This window comes from Callospermophilus lateralis, chromosome 20 (assembly GCF_048772815.1).
Source record: "Callospermophilus lateralis isolate mCalLat2 chromosome 20, mCalLat2.hap1, whole genome shotgun sequence".
NCBI lineage: Eukaryota > Metazoa > Chordata > Mammalia > Rodentia > Sciuridae > Callospermophilus > Callospermophilus lateralis.
Genome location: NC_135324.1, coordinates 7,215,897 through 7,235,216, shown reverse-complemented (window position 1 = coordinate 7,235,216; position 19,320 = coordinate 7,215,897). Strand labels below are relative to the sequence as shown.

Here is a 19,320-nt window from a genome sequence, read left to right as displayed (position 1 = left end):
AAATTCAGCTTTTAGTATGTGCAAACTGCTCTGCCTACATCACCATGCTTGATTCTCACCAGACATCTGGGACATCACCCTCATTCTTGATAGAAACAATGGGTGCCAAAAGGCAGTAGAAGGCCATGCTCAGGGTGCTCAAGGAAAATAACTGTCAACCAAGAATCCTACATCCAACAAAGACACCATTCAAAAATGAGATAAAAGGACTTTCCAAGTTTAAAATAACTGAGAAAATGTGTCACTGGCAAAGCCACCTTTTAAAAATACTAAGATTTTTTACAGCTGAAGGCAATGACCCCTATGATAACTTATGTCCACACACACAAAAAAGAGTGCAGTAAATGGGATTATAAAAACAATATGAACGCATATTTTCTCCTTTTCTGAATTGATTTAAGAAGCAAGGATATGGGCTGGGGTTGTGGCTCAGTGGTAGAGCACTCACCTAGCACACACTAGGCACTGGGTTCGATCCTCAGGACCTCATAAAAATAAATTAAAAAAAATAAAGGTATTGTGTCCATCTACAGTTCAAAAAATATACTTGAAAAAAGAAGCAAGTGTATAAAATAATGTGTATATATGATTTTGGGCCTATAACACAGAAATGTATAAACTTGCCAATAATAGCACAAGGGGGTGGGAACAAGGCTATATAGGACCACAGATAGCAAAGTAATAATTATAATAAAGCATTGTGTTTTTAACCCAAATAGATGTAAAACAATAACACCATAAAAAGAGAATAAAACTAAATAGGAGTAAAATTTTCACATAGCACTAGTATTTAAGCTAATATAAATTCAGAATTTCATTTTAGTAAGATGTATATGGTAAACTTAGAGAAACCATTTAAAAAAGACCTCAAAAATAAAGTGAAATAAATCATTAAAGAAATTAAAATACCTAGTGCAAAATAAAGCAAAAAAAAAAAAAAAAAAAAAGGAACAGAGGAACGAAAAAGACAAGAAACACACAAATAACAAAAAGTAAAATGGTAAACACAAATCTAACCATATCAATATAGTATTAAAGGTGAATGGGTTAAAACAATCTAATTAAAGTGAAGAGATTCCCCAGTATTAACAAACGACAACAACAACAGATTATCAGAGTTAAAAAAAAATATCATCTAACCTTGTGTCATCTACAAAAGATGCACTTTGGTTTCAAAGACACCAATTGTTTAATAAAGAACTGTAAACCACAACCACAGGAAAGCTGGTATAATATCAGACAAAATAGGATTTAAAACAAAAAGTGATGCTAGGGCTGACCCTCAAAGCCTGCAGGGTTACATTCACACAAAACATTTTCAAGAGAAAAGAGGGTATTAATGACTCCCCAAATGAAGCCTCTTAGATAAAATAAATTTAGGTTGCCATGACCAGTTAGGCCAACAAAATTCTCTGGGACTCAGTTTCCCTGTCAGAATTAGAAAGGATTTATAACTCACTAGAGAAGCATTCATGTTTCTACCCCCTACCTTCTCACAGGCACTGGGTGAAGCTCCTACATGTACAATCCTTCATTTTAACCCAGGCCTTGATTCCCTTGTGGCTGTCACGCCCATTTTACAGATAAAGAAAGTGAGGCCAGAAGTTATGTGACTTGCCTCAGATAATAAGGCTACACAGAAGGACTCCTATGTTTCAATTCCAGGTCTTTTCTCTGAGTCCAGCGCCCCCTCTACCATCCCTGCGGTTTATTATTTCCATAACTATGGCCAGGGTCAGCATGAATGTAACATTCAGAAAATGCAATAAATTTCCCTCCAAAGAAAGCCCTCCTGCAGTCCCATGCACATACACAGGGGGCTTCCGGGGTCCTCAGGGTGTGAGCACCTGACCCTGCCTCCTTTCTAGGGTGGTTCTCCCTACTTCTGGCATTCTTGGAAACCAGCAGCCCTATGAAGAGCGATGGGAACAAGGCCCTACAGGGGAAGGGGACACTACTGGCCTCACCCATTCAAGGAGCAGGCGTGCATCTTGCCATGAGAAGGGGTGGGAAGAATTTTCCTGGGGGTGGTTCTTGGTGTGAGGCATGAAGATAAAAGGAACATAATAATGAAAATGACACTGAAAGAACCTCTCAGAATGGACCTGGGAAGCCTTTACAGAAGCAGGACGGATGTGCGATTCCAGCTGCTGAGGAGGAACATGAACTTTGGTCACCTCGGCCCTTTGTCCACAGGCAGGCCTCTGAAAGGACCTGAGCAACCAAACTCACTATGCCCAGAAGCTCAGGAGGAACATGCAGAGGTTGCCAGGCTCCCGTTCTCTGGACATTTCCCTTCTGTGTGTACATTCTTTGCAGTCCTGAAGCTGTGGGAATAGCCAGCAGGCACCGGCAGGTCCTTGGCCCCAGGAAAGTGGGTACACAAGTCAACGCACAGAGCTGCAGAGGTCCTCAGAGGCCACAGACCTGCCCTCTTGCCAGCCAGATGTCTCCAAGGGTTGCAGCCCTGGCAGGTCTCAGTTATGAAAAATCAGTCCACCTCTTAACATAAGAGGGGCTTTCCCCAGGGGAAGAAGAGAAACAGAAAGATCCAGAGCAAGAGGGAGCTACACACTGGCACACAGAGGGAGAAGGCCGGGAGAGGGAGAGAAGGGTGGGAAAGGAGAGAGGGAGAGAAAAAAAGTTGAGGGAGAGAGGGAGGCAAAAGGCAGAGAGGAAGAATTGGGAAGGAGAGATCGGGGGGGGGGGGGGGGGGGCGGGGGAGAGAGAGAGAGAGAGAGAGAGAGAGAGAGAGAGATATCCAGAAATAAAAAGAGCAGCAGATGGAGTGAAAAGGGCGGGGCTGGGGGGGGGACTGGAGGTGGCAGAAAGAGGAAGGGAGGGAGGGAGGAAGAGAAGGGAAAAGGAAAGCAGATCACTTTGAAAAAGCAGAAGGTGATGGCCTTCACATCTCCAGTGAAGTCTTTGCAGGACACTCGCCTCAGTCCAGGATGCCTTTAGACCCCCAGGATTTGGCTAAGATGAGCGTTACATCTAGATTTGGTCTTCTGCACCTGTGATCCAGGCCTAACCATTGGCTCCCTCCCTGATCACAGGGATCTGATGATACTTGGGTGTGTGGCCCAAGGCAGTCCAATGGAGACTCTCCGGACTTTTCTTAGAAACATGCTGAAAATGAAGCTTTTCCCGTTGGGACTTTGGGAAATAGAACAGTGAAAGCCTGGAACTGTGAGACCACCTCCCAGCAAGATTCTACATGAGAACGAAACCAGCACAGAGGGAAGCTGAACAGGAAGATGGACACCAAGTCCTAACAAAAGTATCTGTGCTCCTGGATCCAACTGTGCCTGAAGTCATACGTATCCTGGAGTTTTCAGGTGTATAACCTGATTCCCTTTTATGTGTAAGTCTATCTGAGTTGGGGGTTCTGTCATTAGCAACTGAATAGTTCTACTACAATGTGAAAACCCTGTGTTGCCTTTATTACCAACTCCTAGAAACTTCACATGAGTAAATAAATTCCTCTGACAAATGTGCTGGCCAACAGGGCCTAGGATTGTTTCCCAAGGAAAATACAAAGGCCAAGTAAAAGAACTGATAAGTTATGATTTTTAAAAAACATAAAACTATGTCAGGGAGAAAGAAAGGTTATGCTTGGCCACATAGGGCCATATTATGACTGCCATGGGCCCTAGGCTCTTAGGCCTGCAGGAGTCTCTTCTGCTGTTAAAAAAAAAATAATCATTGTATTTTACAACTACATTGACATAAAGACAAGCATAATCCAGACTGGACATCATATTCATTTTTCTTCTGCTTTTAAAAGAAATGGAAGCATATTAGTGGACCCTGCAAGTATCCAGGGCCCTGGCACTGTGCCCACTCTGCCCAGGTAAGTTGGCTCTTGGCCCATGTTACCCAGATTGCTTGTCCACACAGTCTAGTTTCCTAGTCTAGTAGGGGTGGAAGAATCTGGTAGGTCCTTCAAAGCCCAGCTGGCCTTTCTCCCTGTCCACACACTTCCCAGGGTCATCACCCTGGCGTCACGTCTGGGTGCCTGCTGTGCTGGGACATACCCGAAGCCTGGCATTACCACTCTGCAGCATCACAGGGAGCTGTGTCCAATCTGTCAAGGTCTGGGGACAGACCCGTCTCCTTCACCTCCACTCCCAGGTCCTAGCATAGGCCTGGTGCAGAGCAGGTATGCAGGGGAGAGGGACAGAGCAACAGAGGGACAGTGGGACAGTGGTTGCTTCCTATTTAGGACACTCTTGCCATTTAGGATCTGCACCTGGGCCAGGCAGGACACAGAGGGATCACGTGAGCCAGGAGTGGGGTGTGGCCAACACAGCGCATGCTCCCAGGATCTGCTCTGCGTGGCCTATGCTGGCAGCTGCCGTGGGTGATGGAGGTTTTTCTCTGAGGTTTCCCTGGGTGCCCATCTGTTCTGAGGGGTGGTGGTTCTGACCTGGAGCTGGAGGGTTATGTGGGCCAGCCCTGTGGGGTGGCATGAGGCAGCAGAAAAGCTGCCCGGGTGAGTTTCCTGGCCCCAGACCTCCCTTCACTCACCTTCATCACTAGTGTGAGGCTCCGTGCCATTGTCATGGTCAACTTCATCGATGGTCCCTGGCTCACTGTGTGGACTGTCACTGCAAGGAAACACAGGAAGGGGACTTGTTGGGGAGTGTGGGCCCTCACCCAGAGCAGGCCCAGGCCCACACCATCCTGTCTTTTCCCACTGATCACCCATGGGTCGTCTTAACTAGAAAACCACTCCCAGCTCCTTGCTGGAAGCTTCCCTGAGTCCCTCTGTCAGCTCTATTCCAGCCAGGTTACCTTCTTGGTGAAGGCTGTCAGTGGTTTGGCTGTGTCCCCAAAGTTTACATGTTAGAAACTTCATCCCCAGTGCAAAAGTGTTGGAGGGGGTGCCTGAAGAGGTGATTGGGTCATGAATTCTCTTCTCATGAATCAACTGATGTTATTATCACAGGAATGGATTAGAACTCACAATTGAGTTCGACCTGAACATCTCTTGTGCTCTTGCTCACTCTAGTGCCTTTTGCCTTCTGCCTTCCACCGTGGAATGACATAGCAGGAAGGCCCTTGATAGATGCTGATGCCATGCTCTTGGGCTTCCTAGCTTCTAGAACTGTGTGCCATATAAATTTCTGTTCACTAGGAATTACCCAGACTCAGGCATTCTGTTCCAGCAGCAGAAAATGGATTGACAATGCCTATGTGTTCTGTAAGGTCTAGAGGGCAGTTACCCCAGAATTTATCATCAGAAGTACCACAAATCAGAACAGAAAAGACCTCAGAAGTACCATGTGTCCTTTCATCCAGTCTGACTCCCTTCTTACAGCTGAGGTGACACATCTGTGAGGTGGAGCGAAGCCAACAAGGACTGCCTCATGATTCTGTGGGCAAAAGCCCAGATAGATCTAGGCAGTGAGTGTAGGCTGGTCACCATGATGAGCCTGGTGGCCGAGAGACTGAGGTTGGTTCAATCCAGTCATTTAGGTACTGGTATGAGTCATAGATGCTACCCTTTGCTGGACTCTAAATTCTTTGAGGCCAGGGATCATTCACACTCCCAGTGTTTTTACTGAGCTACTGAGTGAGTTCTAATAGATGACATTCCGCCAGGTGGGAAGGATGTAATGAGAGGGGAGATGGATAGGGTCCCTGGCCTCATTGCTTACCCTCTATGGAGAGGGACAAGAAAAAAGTCCAAGTAAACAGGTCAGTCAATAAGACAGTTACAAGTTGAAATATGTCATGTGGGAAAGAAATAAAGAGACAAGAAAAACAGTGGGGACCAACATAGTCAGGCGAGAGTTCTTAGAGGAGGTTACATTTGCAATGCCATTTAAAGGGTGTGGGCTTTATTATGAAAAAGTCTCTATTGCCATCTAGTAAGGTTCAGGTTCCGCACAGTGGCTTCAAGAGTTTTGATAATCTGGCTCTACCTGCCCTGTGGAGCTGTCCCTCACCATTCCCTTGACACATTCTTCTCATTTTATTGAATGCTGCAGGCCTATCTTTCTTTGCCCACTCCTCACTGAGCTGGCTCAGTTTACCCTGCTATCTCAGCTCAGTCTTCACCACCTCCAGGAAGCCTTTCAGAACTGCCTTTGACTGAAGCAAGGGGCCTCCTTCTGGGACTGCCTGCTTCCTCCTCCTCCATCTGAGCTCCCTACATCAGGGTAAGCCTTGTTCAGGCTCTCTTCCTGCCTCCCAGACCAGGACCTGGCCTGGGACCATCTGTGGAATGAATGAATGAATGATGTCTACTGTGCTGAAACCTTCAGCCAAATCTCTCTCGTTGGCTTTGAAAACTCCTCCAAAATTATGGTGAAACTAATTAGGTTCCAGTTGCCTGGGAAGCAAACAGGTTTGAGAAAAGTGTGCCCACTGTATGTGTTCTCTGATAACATCTAAGATTTGTGGATCCTTCCCAGGACAACTGCGTATCCTAACAACATATCACACCAAGGCGAGGATTGATGCTGGCCAACACTGTGTGAAAGGCTTCTCTGTGTGCAGGAGCATGCTTTGTAGCCATTTGCTGCTTCTGGTACAGAGCAGACTTGCCCCCTGGTGCCTCAAAGGAGGTCAGAAAGCTGTGATCACACATCACCACTGGTGAGCACTTCTATGCAAGGAGATGTGGTGGTGGGGGACAAAGGCACTGGGATACCGCCCCTCTTTGAAGAAGTTCTCGAAATATGTCCAGAGAACTAAGGCAATCCACAAGTCCAGGGACATTGTGACAATCAAAAACAAACTCCCCCAAAAGCAGCTGGCTGGAAGCAGTTCAGGTAAGACCTAAATATACACGCTATGTATTGTTCTGGATCCAGAGTAAAGAAATAATGGTCACTCTTTGGCTGGTTGCTCTCACTGGGTGTGCTGGGTTTCATGCTTTGTCGTACTTCTTTTTTTCATGGAGTATTGCCTCTCTCTTTTGAAATTTACAGACTTCAATTGATACATGAAAACATAACAATTGTACATATTTATGGGGTACCGTGTGATGTTTCCATACATGTATGCTTTTGTAATGTTTAAACCAAGGTAAATCCAGCCCCTTAAACATGTACCTGTGTGTGTGAGTGTATATGTGTGTGTGTGTGTATGAGTGTGTGTGCGAATGTGAGTGTGTGTGTGTTAGTGTGTGAGTGTGGGTGTGTGAGCATGATTGTGTGAGTGTGAAAGTGTGTGTGTTAGTGTGTGTATGAGTGTGTGAGTGTGGGTGTGTACGCATGATTGTGTGAGTGTGAGAGTGTGCATGTGCGAGTGTGTATGTGTGTGAGTGTGTGTGTGGTGCCAGGAATGGAACCCGGGGCTGCACCTATGTTAAGCACATGCTCTACCACTAGCTACATCCTCAGGCCCTTTATCATTTTTTATAGTGAAAACATTCCTCTTCTCTAGCTTTCTGAAATACACTGGACATTATCATTATCTATTGTCTCCTTTTCATTGCATTTTTAAACTGTTTTCCTGTCTTGACATTTTAAGGTCTTAGCCTGGAACACAGCCATCCCTGATTCTGAAAATGGCCTAAAATATTTTTCCTAAGACTGGGTGTCATCCCAGGGACACAAAGGTGGTCCAACTAGAGGATGCTAATCTGGAGCAGAACACTCTAAGAATCAAGCTCATGACCTTCAAGAGACATCTGGTGGGAGGGGGCCATGAAGGGTGCATGTGGTCAGGCAGGGCTTACTCATGTCCCTGCTTCCTGAGAGGGGCCTTGCCTCCCCTGCCAGAGACAGCAGCACCTCTCCCTGCCAATGTAACCATAATCACACATCACCAGACCAAATGTCAGCACAGAAACAACTCTTGAGCTTATGTAGGAACACAGGGAAAGAAGTTCTTTTTCTATTGAGGGTGTTCAGAGAATGGATTTAAAGCTGGAGTTTCTGGCTTCCTTCTTGGTACCATCAAGGGAGAGATGGTCTGAGAATAAAATCAATACAGAAGAAACTAGAGCCAAGGGATGGAGATTGCAGGACAAAGTCCTCATGACCAGAGTTCAGTCCCCAGATCCAGCCACTCCTGAAGATACATTCCCAGACTTCTTAGTTAAGCAATCCCATAAATTCACGTTTGGCTTACGCTGATTTCAGTTCTGTCCCTTGTAACCATCAGAATCTTGACTGGTGAACCTACTCTCATATAAGAGGGGTTCAAAGCTCAAAGGAGAAAATGTATATGGAAGTATAAGCTCAACACAGTAAGAAAACGGAAGGGTTTCTTACTGTTCAACAACAAGGATGACAATATTACTGTTAGGAGGAACAGCATCTTACCAATATTCTTCCCCTCCAGCCATGCATTTTTCATACACGGGTCCCTCTAGCTCCCGGGGACTGGGGAAGATGGCTTCATGATGGACGATGATGGTTTTGATGACTTCGTTGACATGGGCCTGGCAGGACACGGGGTCCTGCCCATCAGGGATGTGCATGAGGGTGGGCCCGAAGCAGATGGCCAGGTTGTAGGGGTCCATCATGTTCTCGTCACTGTACTGGGAGAGGCTGGAGAGAGGAGGTGGCAGGAGTCATCTGGGATAGGCAAATCCTCCCTCTGGGCTTCTTTCTTTGGGGGTAGGCTCTACTTAAACCCAGGAGGCTCCGTGTTCTGCTTTAAAAACAAAAGTACCTGCAAACGCCTCAGGCCGCCCCCTCCCAATGGAGGCCAGCCAAAGAAGGGCCCCTTGGTCAGGCACTCACTGGTTAAGGAAAGCGAAGAGGTATCTCATGACCACGATGACCACGCGGGGGAGGGTAATGAGGATCTGTTGGATCTGGTGCACCCTCTCGGCTGGGTTCTCCAGTTCTGTAACATAAAGGGGCTTTTCAGGGTGCTCTTCACCCTGAACACACTTTCAAGTCTCCCTTCTGTCATCAGCCCCAGTTGGTCAGTGGGTTGGGGCAGCGGCTCTGCTCACAGTTGGTGGATCCACATGTAAGCCCAGCCTGGCCCATCAGTGTGTCCCATCCCCAGGTCTCAGGGAGAGGTGGGTGGTGTCTCCCACCCAGAACCAATCAGAGTTGGTCTTCAGGACTTTGGGCTGGAGAAACCTATAGAAAAGTGTCCTTGATCCAGGGAAGAGGGAAACCTGGAGCAGGTAGGGGCTTCTGGGAAGCAAGATCCTGCCTGAGAATGTGGCTGGCACAGAGACAGAGGAGGGACTGCTTTCTGCTGATACCAGCTGAGGTTCTGAGTTCAGCTGGGTCTGAACTTTCCAGGTACATCAATGAATACATTCTCTTTTATGGCTTAGGTCAGTTTGAGTTTCTGTCACCTGCAACTCCTGATGAACACATACAGGGATCGTGTTTATTAAACTCCTCACATTCACCAACTGCTGCACAGGACTGGCACATAGTAGTTGCTCAGGTAAAAAAGGGTGGGGAAAATAACCACCTCTCAAGCTACCTATTGGCCAGGAACTTGGAAGATGCTTGTAATCTCATCTCTCCAGTGCTGTCTAGAGAGACCAGCACTGGTACTTTTATTAGTCAGGCCAGGGGCTGGAGCAGCCAGTTGGACTTGGTAAGAGGACACAAGTGCAAGTGCCTTGTGGACATGGAAAGCTGGTGCTAAGAAAAGTGAGCTCTCAGAGCTCCTAAGTTTATGTGGCTGATGTGCAGCATGATGTCAGTTTCTTTTTCAGGTAACATTTTTCTTATGCAGCCCCTGTCCAGCCTCCTTATTCCGTCAGGGAATTCCTTCTAACCCATAGCTTTTCTCATTTCTCCTCTGCATCCAAGGCCCTCACGCCAGGGCCACAGCTATCATCTCCAGCTGCCAGCTCTTCCCAAAGTGCCTGGAGATGACGGAGAACTATGCTTCTCAAATGAGGGGTGCTTACATATCTATAGGGACTCCTGTGGGGCTGCCACAGCAACTGAACAGTAGTGCTGGCACTTGGTATCGAAGGGCTTGGGTTCCAAGTGTCCTGAATTGTGAGTCGCACAAGACATTTCTCTGCCATAAAGTCCAACAGTGGCCCCCTGAGTAATCCTGTGCCAGGTGGTTTTATCCAACACATCACCCTCTCAAAACAGAAGTTGCCACCGTTGAGCCTTCATATACACGGTGATCCCAATAGCTTACCTTCCAAGCCTGCTCCATGAAGCCTTGCCCAAGCTGCCCAAATTCTGAATCAGAATCTCCTATACGCAAATCAGTTCCAATGCTGCTCACTTCAGATGTCTCTGTCCTTAACTTCAGTCATCCCTGCCCGAGTACCACCTCTACTATTATTTATTAATATTGGTTGTGTGTGTGTGTGTGTGTGTGTGTGTGTGTGTGTATGTGCGCGCGTGTGTGCACGCACATGCATTTGGTACTGGGGACTGAATCCAGGGGTGTTCTATCACTGAGCTACAGCCCTGGTCTTTTTTATTTTTTTATTTTGAGACAGGGTCTCACTAAGTTTCGGATGCTGTCCTTGAACTTGAGACCCTCCTGCCTTAACCTTCTGAGTTGCTGGGATTATAGGCATGTGCCACTGTGCCTAGCAACAATGTTTTTTCTTAAACACATTTTTTTAAATTAGGTACAGGAAGAAATCAATGATAACTTAATAAAAATAGAATAATAATAACAAATTACTCCCAAAAAAGTATTTTTAAGTTATGAACTATTTCTGGAATTTTCCATTTAATATATTCTGACTGCAGTTGACTATAGGTAACCCAAAAACCACAGAAGGGGGGACTATTGTACATTAAAGCAAAGCAATGTTACTAAATTATAAGTAGACATTGTTGTCTACAAAGTTTCTGAAACAAAAACCTGGCTCTCCCTGTTTAAAATGAAGCTGGAAGTCAATGTCAGGTTTTTTTCCTTGATGTGGTCACAGGATTTAGGAAGGAACTGAAAGGGACTCTCGTGGAGTGATTCAGGTCAGGCAATGTCATGGCACGAGCTGGAAGTCAATGTTCTTGTCTGCTCAGGAACTGGAATGGGGGGGTTCTGGAAACACTGGATGAGTACATGGCATGGGGCTCATAGAGGGCTGGGCCTTTGTGGCCTGGGCTTTCTAAGATGTGGTTGAGAGTATGAAGTAGTGAGGAGGGCCAACAGCAAAGGAAGGGTCTTTTCCACACAGCAAATAAGAGGGCTCATGCCTCCTCTCTTGCCACCTCCTGGACCCTCTCCTGCAAATTTCTCACAGAATAGCATCAGACACACCCCCAGTAAAACTGGGTGTGGGCTAACTTTTCTGTAAACCCAATAAATTTTTTTAAAAGTTTATTCTGAAATACTAAAATTCTAGTATTCTAAAATTTGAAATTTATTTGAAAATATTCCCAGAAGGTTGCCTTGGATTTTGGTGTCTTATAGCCAAGATGCCTGGACATCAGTTCCCTAGACTGGCTCCTCCTGACTATCCACAAAAACACAGCAGTTGAGAAAGATGCTCACAATAAACAACGTAAGAGGGACCCCCAGTCACCTTAGTTTCACCATTTTCCTTGTTCATCATGTTGCTGACCTGACCACCAACCTTCCCTGGCTCCCCATCACCCAAGGCAAAAAGCCCTGGAACCCTTGCAAGCATTCAAGGTCTTCCCCTTTTTGTTCCGTCTTCCTTTTCCAGTCTATCGCACCACACACAGGCTGGACACCTTCCTGCTGATCCCCATGGTTGTGTCCCCAACTCTTCCCAGGGTTCCCTGTGTCCACTCCTTCGGGAAGACTTGCTAACATTGCTCTCTGAGGTCTGACCTGTGAATCCAAGCCCCCTTGGGCTTCTCCTCTGTGTTCCTTCTGTACTTCTTCTCGTTGTAAACACTCTGTTGTCTCCACCTGCCAGGTTCTCTAAGGACCACGGCCACACTTCTTCTTTCACAATATTCCTCTTTTATGCCTACCATAGTGATGAGCCCAGAGTGCAACAGCAATTAAGATTTGTCCAGGAAGTGATCGTTCAACCTGGGAAATACTTACTAATAGTAGATATCAAATCTTGAAACCTTTCCTTAGGAAAGAGTGGATTTTCCAGTCCTCGGAAATACAGTTTTAAAACACCAGCGACTGAATTGATATCTCGCTCATTTTGATCGTCCACAAGGGGGTCTTCACCTGGGTGGAAAAAGGAGACAATATTTCAGGTTGGTAAGGAGGCACAGAACATGCAGATGGCAAAAGAGGTGATCTGAACCAGAAGGAAGGCAGAAGGGATACACCTCCCCAATATATGACACCACCCTCAAGTTCAAAGTTTTCCCTGCAACTTCCCATTTGAAAATATTGAAATCTATAGAAAAGTCGGAAAAATAAAATAAGGAACACCCATTGCCCTTCACTTATTCTCCTCCTGCTATATTTGCTTTCTCTCTTTTCCTGTTTATGTTTATTGCTGCTCAACTGTTGGAGAGTACTTCATAGACATCATGACAGGTCACTGCCAAGTACTTCAACACACTTTTCCCGAGAATCAGGATATTTGTACATAACAATAAGGTTATTACTCCTAAGAAAATAAACCATCATTCCAAAATAACATCTCACATCTGGCCCACATTCAAACTTCCCCAATTGTCCCATCGCATTTTTACAGATATTTTTTTAAAAACCTAAGATCTAATCGATGTTCACCCAATTCCTTTGGTGGCTATGCTCCCTTGGCCCTTGAAATGGAAAACAGATTCTTAATATTTTCGTTTGTTAGTTGGTCATTTTAAGTCCTAACTCTTTTATGAAGAGTGCAGGCCAGGGGCTGGGGTTGGAGCTCAGTGGTAGAGCTCTTGCCTCACATGAGTGAGGCCCTCGATTCGATCCTCAGCACCACATAAAAATGAATAAATAAAAATAAAGATATTGTGTCTATCTACAACTAAAAAAAAATTTTTTAAAAAAGTGCAGGCCAGCTGTCTTGCAGAATAGAATCATACTCTGAATTTGTCTGATTGCTTCCTCATGATCAGGTTCAGGTTAAGTATCTTCGGCAAAAATACCGCATATGTAAAAAACAGAACAAAACAAAACAAGCATTGCAGGAGCGACATGGTGGGCACTTCCCTACATCCCATCAGGTGATGCATACGTCAAGCTATCCCGCTCCTGGTGAGGCTCTGTGATGGCTGGGTTATGGTGGTGGCCTCCAGATTTCTACATTGTGAAGTTATTTTCCCCTTTATAATAAGTGATTTATGAAACAATATTCTAAGTATCCTGACACCCTGAGACTGTCTGCTTTTCACTGTGCCCAACACATTGTATCAGTGGTTTGGACATCCAATGATGATTTGTGCCCAAATTGTTACACCAGCGGTTGCAAAGTGGTGATTTTTCATATCGTCATTTCTCCTGAAGCTATTAGCTGGGATCCTTTTGGAAAGAGCTTTTCCTGTGTTCCCTCTCCCCCTTATTTGTCAGCATCTTTAGAGACATTTTATGTTATTTTAAATTCAATGTGTTACAATTTATTACCATTATTGTTCTTTGGGATTGCTTAAATTGTCCTACATTTGGCTGGGGAATCCTTTCTTATGTCCTTTTATTGTGATCCTCACTGAGCATTTCTTTGCTTTCTGGACAAAAAAAAAAAAAAAAAAAAAAAGCCCTTTTACTTTCCTTGACCCATATCTGGAATTAAAGGTTTTTCCAAGGAGCCCTCTGTTATTTGTAGAGAGTAACCAAAAGCAAAATCTAGCTATTAGCTGCAGGAGCACTATAAAGAGCTTCCTGGCCTTTCCAGTGAATAAAACTTAAATGCACATTTTTTTCATGAGTTCATACTGATGTATCATAACCATATTTAAGACACAAGGTTTTCTTTACCTTCATTTATTTTGTATTCATATAGACAGTTGTCAGCTTACAACTGGTTGAGGGGACAATTTTTTTAATATTTACTTTGTAGGTTTTTTTTTAGGTGAACACAATATCTTTATTTTTTAATTTTTATGTGGTGTTGAGGATTGAACCCAGTGCCCCGAGCATGCCAGGCAAGCGTGCTACCTCTTGAGGCACATCCCCAACCCAAGGGACAATTTTTTGACTTTTTGATGGTCTAAGTATATCCAGACCAACGTGGTTTCACCTTTAGTCTTTGATAAATGACATTGGATATTTAACATTTTATGAAATAGGCTTTTGTGTGAGATGACTTTGCCCAATTCTAGGCTAACATCAGTGTTCTGAGCACATTTAAATTAGGCTGGGCTGAGCCATGGTGTTCAGTAGGTTAGATTCATTCAGTGCTTTTCCAATCCTATGGTATTTTCAATTTACGATGTATTGGGGCTGGGGATGTGGCTCAAGCGGTAGCGCGCTCGCCTGGCATGCGTGCGGCCCGGGTTCGATCCTCAGCACCACATACAAAACAAAGATGTTGTGTCTGCCGACAACTAAAATAAAATAAATGTTTAAAAAAAAAAAATTTACGATGTATTTATCAGGATATACTCCCATTGTAAATTGTGGAGCATCTGTATATCTAATTTTGTAGTGAAAATCTTGGTTCTGAATAATATTGATAATATATTTTTCTGTTTTATCCTACAATATTCATAAAATACTATCAGAGTTTTAATAGCAATATTACTATTAACGATAAACCTACTATGTACAATTTAAGATTTATTTCTAGGACTCTGCTATTATTTTTATTTTGTTTTAGTTTTTTTCTTTTCCCTCCCCCCCCCCCTTTTTTGTTTGTTGTTCTTGGAATGTATCCCACTGAAGATGTATAGTCAGAAGACAAAAAATAGCTTAATGGTTGCCAAGGCCTGGGGCAGGGTGTGGGATATAGGAGTGACCATATGTGAGTGCGAGGTTCCTGTTTAAGATGGTGAAAGAATTCTGGATTACAATGGTGACTGCACAATCAGTAAATATACTAGAAATCATTGAAATGTGGACTTTAAAAAATGGTGAACATATGGTAGGTAACTCAATAGAGTTAAAATGTATGTTAAAGTGTATGCTAAAAATATATGTTCACAGATCATGTTTGAAAGTTACTTTCTATGATTACCAATTTGATACAGTTAAATTATTTCTATTTGTATTCAATTATTGGGGCTAATTTTTTTTAGAAATCCTTTTTTAAAAATTTACAGTTTTACAGCTAGGCACGGTGATTCATGCCTGTAATCCCAGTGGTTGGGAGGCTGAGACAGGAGAATTGTAAGTTCAAAGCAGGTTTCAGCAAAAGTGAGGCACGAGCAACTCAGTGAGACCCTGTCTCTAAATAAAATACAAAATAGGGCTGGAGATGCTGCTCAGTGGGCAAGTGCCCCTGAGTTCAATCCCCAGTACCAAAAAAAAAAAAAAAAAAAAAAAAAAAATATATATATATATATATATATATATATATATATATATATATATATATATATTTGAAAACACCAAGGATTAACAGAGTCCAAGAGTTAAAATCAGATTGAAAATTGCTCTGAGACATGAGCTTCTTTTATCCTTCTCCATCTATACCTCATACTTAACCATTTTTGTTAGTTTCTAGTTTGTTCTACTTTATTTCTGGAAACATAAATAAGCAAACACATGTACAGTTGGCCCTCCAAATTTGTATGATCCACATTCATGGATTCAATCAACAGAGGATGGAATTTTTCCAAAGAAAAAAACTGCTTATATACTAAACATATGCAGGCTTAACTGCAAACAGTACAGTCTAACAACTAATAATATGGCATGAACACTGCATTGGGTATTATAAGTTATTTAGAAATGGTTTAAAATATACAGCCAAATTCTTCTTCATTGGGGCTACACTACTTTATCCTGTTACCAGCAACATCACCTTGAGAGTACTATTTTCCATAGCCCTGCCCATGGCATCCTGTCAATCTCAAGAATTTTTGCCAATTGTTCATCTAGGGAGAAGCACTGTTCACTTTAATCCAGGGCTATTGAGCTGGTTCATCACTGGGAATTTCCAGGGGGGAGATAAGAAAAAGCCAAGAGCAATCTAATGCCTTCATGAAAGTGTTGAGGGATGTTTGCAAAACGGGCTTCTCCCTCCTTCTCCTAAGCAGCCCACAATACCTTAAGTCTGGCAATGGAGGGAAGAATTGGCAGCTCATACTTGAATCTCTTCATTCTGCCTCTGTCAGAAGTGAATGTGTGTCACTAGCTGAGTCTCTGCCGATTCCAATATACTTCAGTGCAAATTAGAGAAAGGTTCCCTTCCTTCCTGTACTGGGGCTTGTGGTTTATAGCGCAGAAGCCAGAATTCCACTCTGACCTGCCCTCTTGGCTGGCATCCCTGTGCAGTGCCCAGCCTGAACAACCATGTGTGGCAGCTCAGATGCTGATGTTCCATAGATTAACCTCTCAGAGGAGATAAGAATTTGTCCCCCACAAGACTTCCTCTTGGGAAAGGAAAAAAGAACACATTAAAAAATATTTGCCTATATGCACAAGGACCTTTTCAAGTAAGAAGCACATTCAGGCAAGTGATGTCTGAATCCTCACATCAGCACCGCAAGGCCCCGAGGGAGGGTTGGTTTCAACATCCTTCTCTCCTGAGGGAGAGAGAAGCCCAGACAGGCGAAGCAATGTGCCTAAACTCATGTAGGCAGAGCAGACACCAGCAGTCCCAGGTTTCATGCCTGGGAGACATTCTTTCTTTTAAGTGTGATTTTCAAATCTCTCTCTCTGCTCGTCTGCACGCTGCCTGTGTATACACATGCCTCCACCCACTCTCCTACTCTCCTTCCTTTACAATAGAATTTTGCCTTTTAATTTTAGGAATTTTTTTATAATACCTTTATTCTATTTATTTATTTTTATGTGGTGCTGAGGATTGAACCCAGGGCCTCACACATGCTAGGCAAGCACTCTACCACTGAACTACAGCCCCAGCCCAGATTTTATTTTATTTTTTCCCTCAAGAAAAAAAGAGTTCCTATGAAATCCCAATATACAGAACAAAGCTGTCCCAGTTGCCTGAAGTTGTAGGGAGGGAGTACAAACCCCACCTCCTCGGTTCCCTCTCCCTCTCTGCAGCAGCCTGAGAAATGTAATTAACAGTGACTTTAAATACACATGCACACACACACATTTGTGTATACACACACCATTAGTTCTGGCCCTTCTTCCCAGAAAGCTCTTGGTCCAGGGCTTAGGCCACCTGGAGTGAGCCAGGAAGAGGAAATAACACTAGTCTGAGGGAAGGTGGGAGAATATCCCTGGGATTGCCCAGATAAGAAGCCAGACCCAGGGCACTTAATGGCGAGTATCAAGAAACAGAAAAGAATAAGTGAGAAATTGGGGCACTGGGCAGTCCAGAAAAGCCAACAATAAATTTTTCTAAAAAAGACATGCCAGGGACTATTCTTTTAGAAGCTATGCCTCATTGTGGCCTCAGGTGGAACAGAGAACAAGGCTGGCGAGAGAATGAGATTCATTTTGGAATCCTGGGGAAAGGGAAGGGGGCCAATTGTGTACGTGAGGCAAAGAGAAAAGAGAAAATATTTTTTGCAGCTGAGATGTGGGTCAGGTGATCTCTGCCCAGCTGGGCTCTGCCTGAGGGGATCCAAGGCTTGTTAGGAGCAGAAAATCCTTTTCAATTACACATCACCCCTACAGAAGCACCCAAGCAAGTGACAGGAGGTGCTGACCTTAGACAATCACATTGGAGAAGGGAAGAAAGCAGCCCTGTGGGGCTGGGGAGAGGCTAGGGCTGTCTGTTTCAACAAGGTTACCTACAGGGTATGGAGAAGCAGGAAAATGCAAGGGTGAGGTGCCTGCCAGCTGGAGGCAAGGGGCAGGGAGTTCACACAAGAGATCTGGGGCAGAGCAATAAGGAATTCTGGGTAATGAGATGGGCCCAGGAGCATAGGACCAGTCAGAGTTCCAGACCATAGTATTGTTCATTTACCATGAACCTAGGAGAGCAGAGGTGCTAAGGAGTTTGGGGAAGTGAAGAGACAGAACTCTAGATTGGGCCATCATGAGACATTGAGAGATGTAGGGCAATGATGAACAATAGATGCTTCTTGCTTTACGGCTTTTGCCTTGGCTTGGAAAGCCCTTGCTTCCCCTGGCTCCTTCTCCTTAGGCTTCAGCTTAGGCTTTTCCTCCAAGAGAAGCCTTCTCTGGCTTTGCTATTCCTCCTCTGTTCATCCAAGTCAGGCAAGGGGCTCTTATGCTGCCTACTGTTTACCCCAGCAATGCACCGATCATGCTGTTTGTTAAACTGGCTCCCCTTCTAGTAGTACCCATTGGTTCGTATTGCATTTGCTGGCTTTAGTCTGTTACCTCACACAGTGGAGTGCATGTCGAGTGCCTGAATAAATGCCCTATAGATCCTGGGACAGGATGGTTCTGGGCTCTCTGTCCTATGCACCCATGATCCTGGTGTGGACTCCAGAGCTAAAGGTCCCCTGGCCTCTCAGAGGCCACTGGGCACTACTTCAGCCAAATCACATTCTTGACACCTGGTTCCAAGCCAGAGCACATAGGGCTGCAAAAGTCCTGTGTGTGGGGTTGGCAGGGTGTGAAGCTGCAGGATGCTTCCCCTACTCCAGCTGGACAATCTTAGCATGCAGTTAAGAGGACTGGGATGCAGGGGGGTTGCTTGAGAGGCAGCTCCTTCAGGGAAAGTGAGGCAACAGAGAGAATTCTGTAGGTGGGACCTCAGGGAGAGGCCTGCTCCAAGCATAATAATAGAGGTAAACCATCCACCTCCCAAGGCTGTTAGAGGCTTACATGAAAGAATGGGTGAGAATGTGCTCTCTCGTCCATTGGGATGTGATGTGTTGCTAGGAAATGGATTTGGGATCAGGGTCCTCAGACCAAAATCAGTATCAGAACCATTTGGAGAATAAGGCAGTAAATCAGCATTGAGATGAGGCAGATTATGGAAATGGACTTTGGGTCTCTCTAAAATGTTAGAAAACTGGAGGCAGAGACACTGTCTGGGATACCTGTGTATTAATTCTTCTGGGGAACTCCTCATCCTCCCTGGCGATGAAGATTTGAACTTGCTAGTGCTTCCTGTTCCACCAAAACAACAAGACAAGCACAGCATAGCCAAAGGCATAGGTAAGTCCTTCCTTTCTGTGGACAATACCTCTAACCACCTGCCTCATCAGGGATTCTGAGGCCAATGGAGGATATACCCACCCGCAAAAAATACTCCCCCCCAAAAAAATCACAGGTATCCTGTCTTGGTGTCCACATCATTCTTCCTTCCTTCCTTCCTTCCTTCCTTCCTTCCCTCTCTCCCTCTCTCCCTCCCCCATCTTTCCTTCCTTTCTTTCCTTCTTTCTATTTCTTTCTCTTTTTTTGTATGTGTGTTTTTAGTTTTTGGTTTTTGATACTAGGGATTGAACACTACATTGTTTTACCACTGAA

The 19,320-nt window shown here is 44.5% G+C and overlaps 1 protein-coding gene across 2 annotated transcripts in view; it reads right to left on the bottom strand.

Moving 5' to 3' along the window:
- Positions 1-19,320, bottom strand: part of Srgap3 (SLIT-ROBO Rho GTPase activating protein 3) — a 246,053-nt gene that overhangs the window by 12,101 nt on the left and 214,632 nt on the right. For both annotated transcript variants that reach the window (XM_076841053.1, XM_076841055.1), the window contains exons 15-18: positions 11,938-12,072; positions 8,706-8,811; positions 8,283-8,510; positions 4,531-4,610 (exon numbers count right to left, since the gene is read on the bottom strand). In XM_076841053.1, coding sequence (XP_076697168.1) covers positions 4,531-4,610; positions 8,283-8,510; positions 8,706-8,811; positions 11,938-12,072 — 549 coding nt within the window. The remainder of the gene's footprint in view (positions 1-4,530; positions 4,611-8,282; positions 8,511-8,705; positions 8,812-11,937; positions 12,073-19,320) is intronic.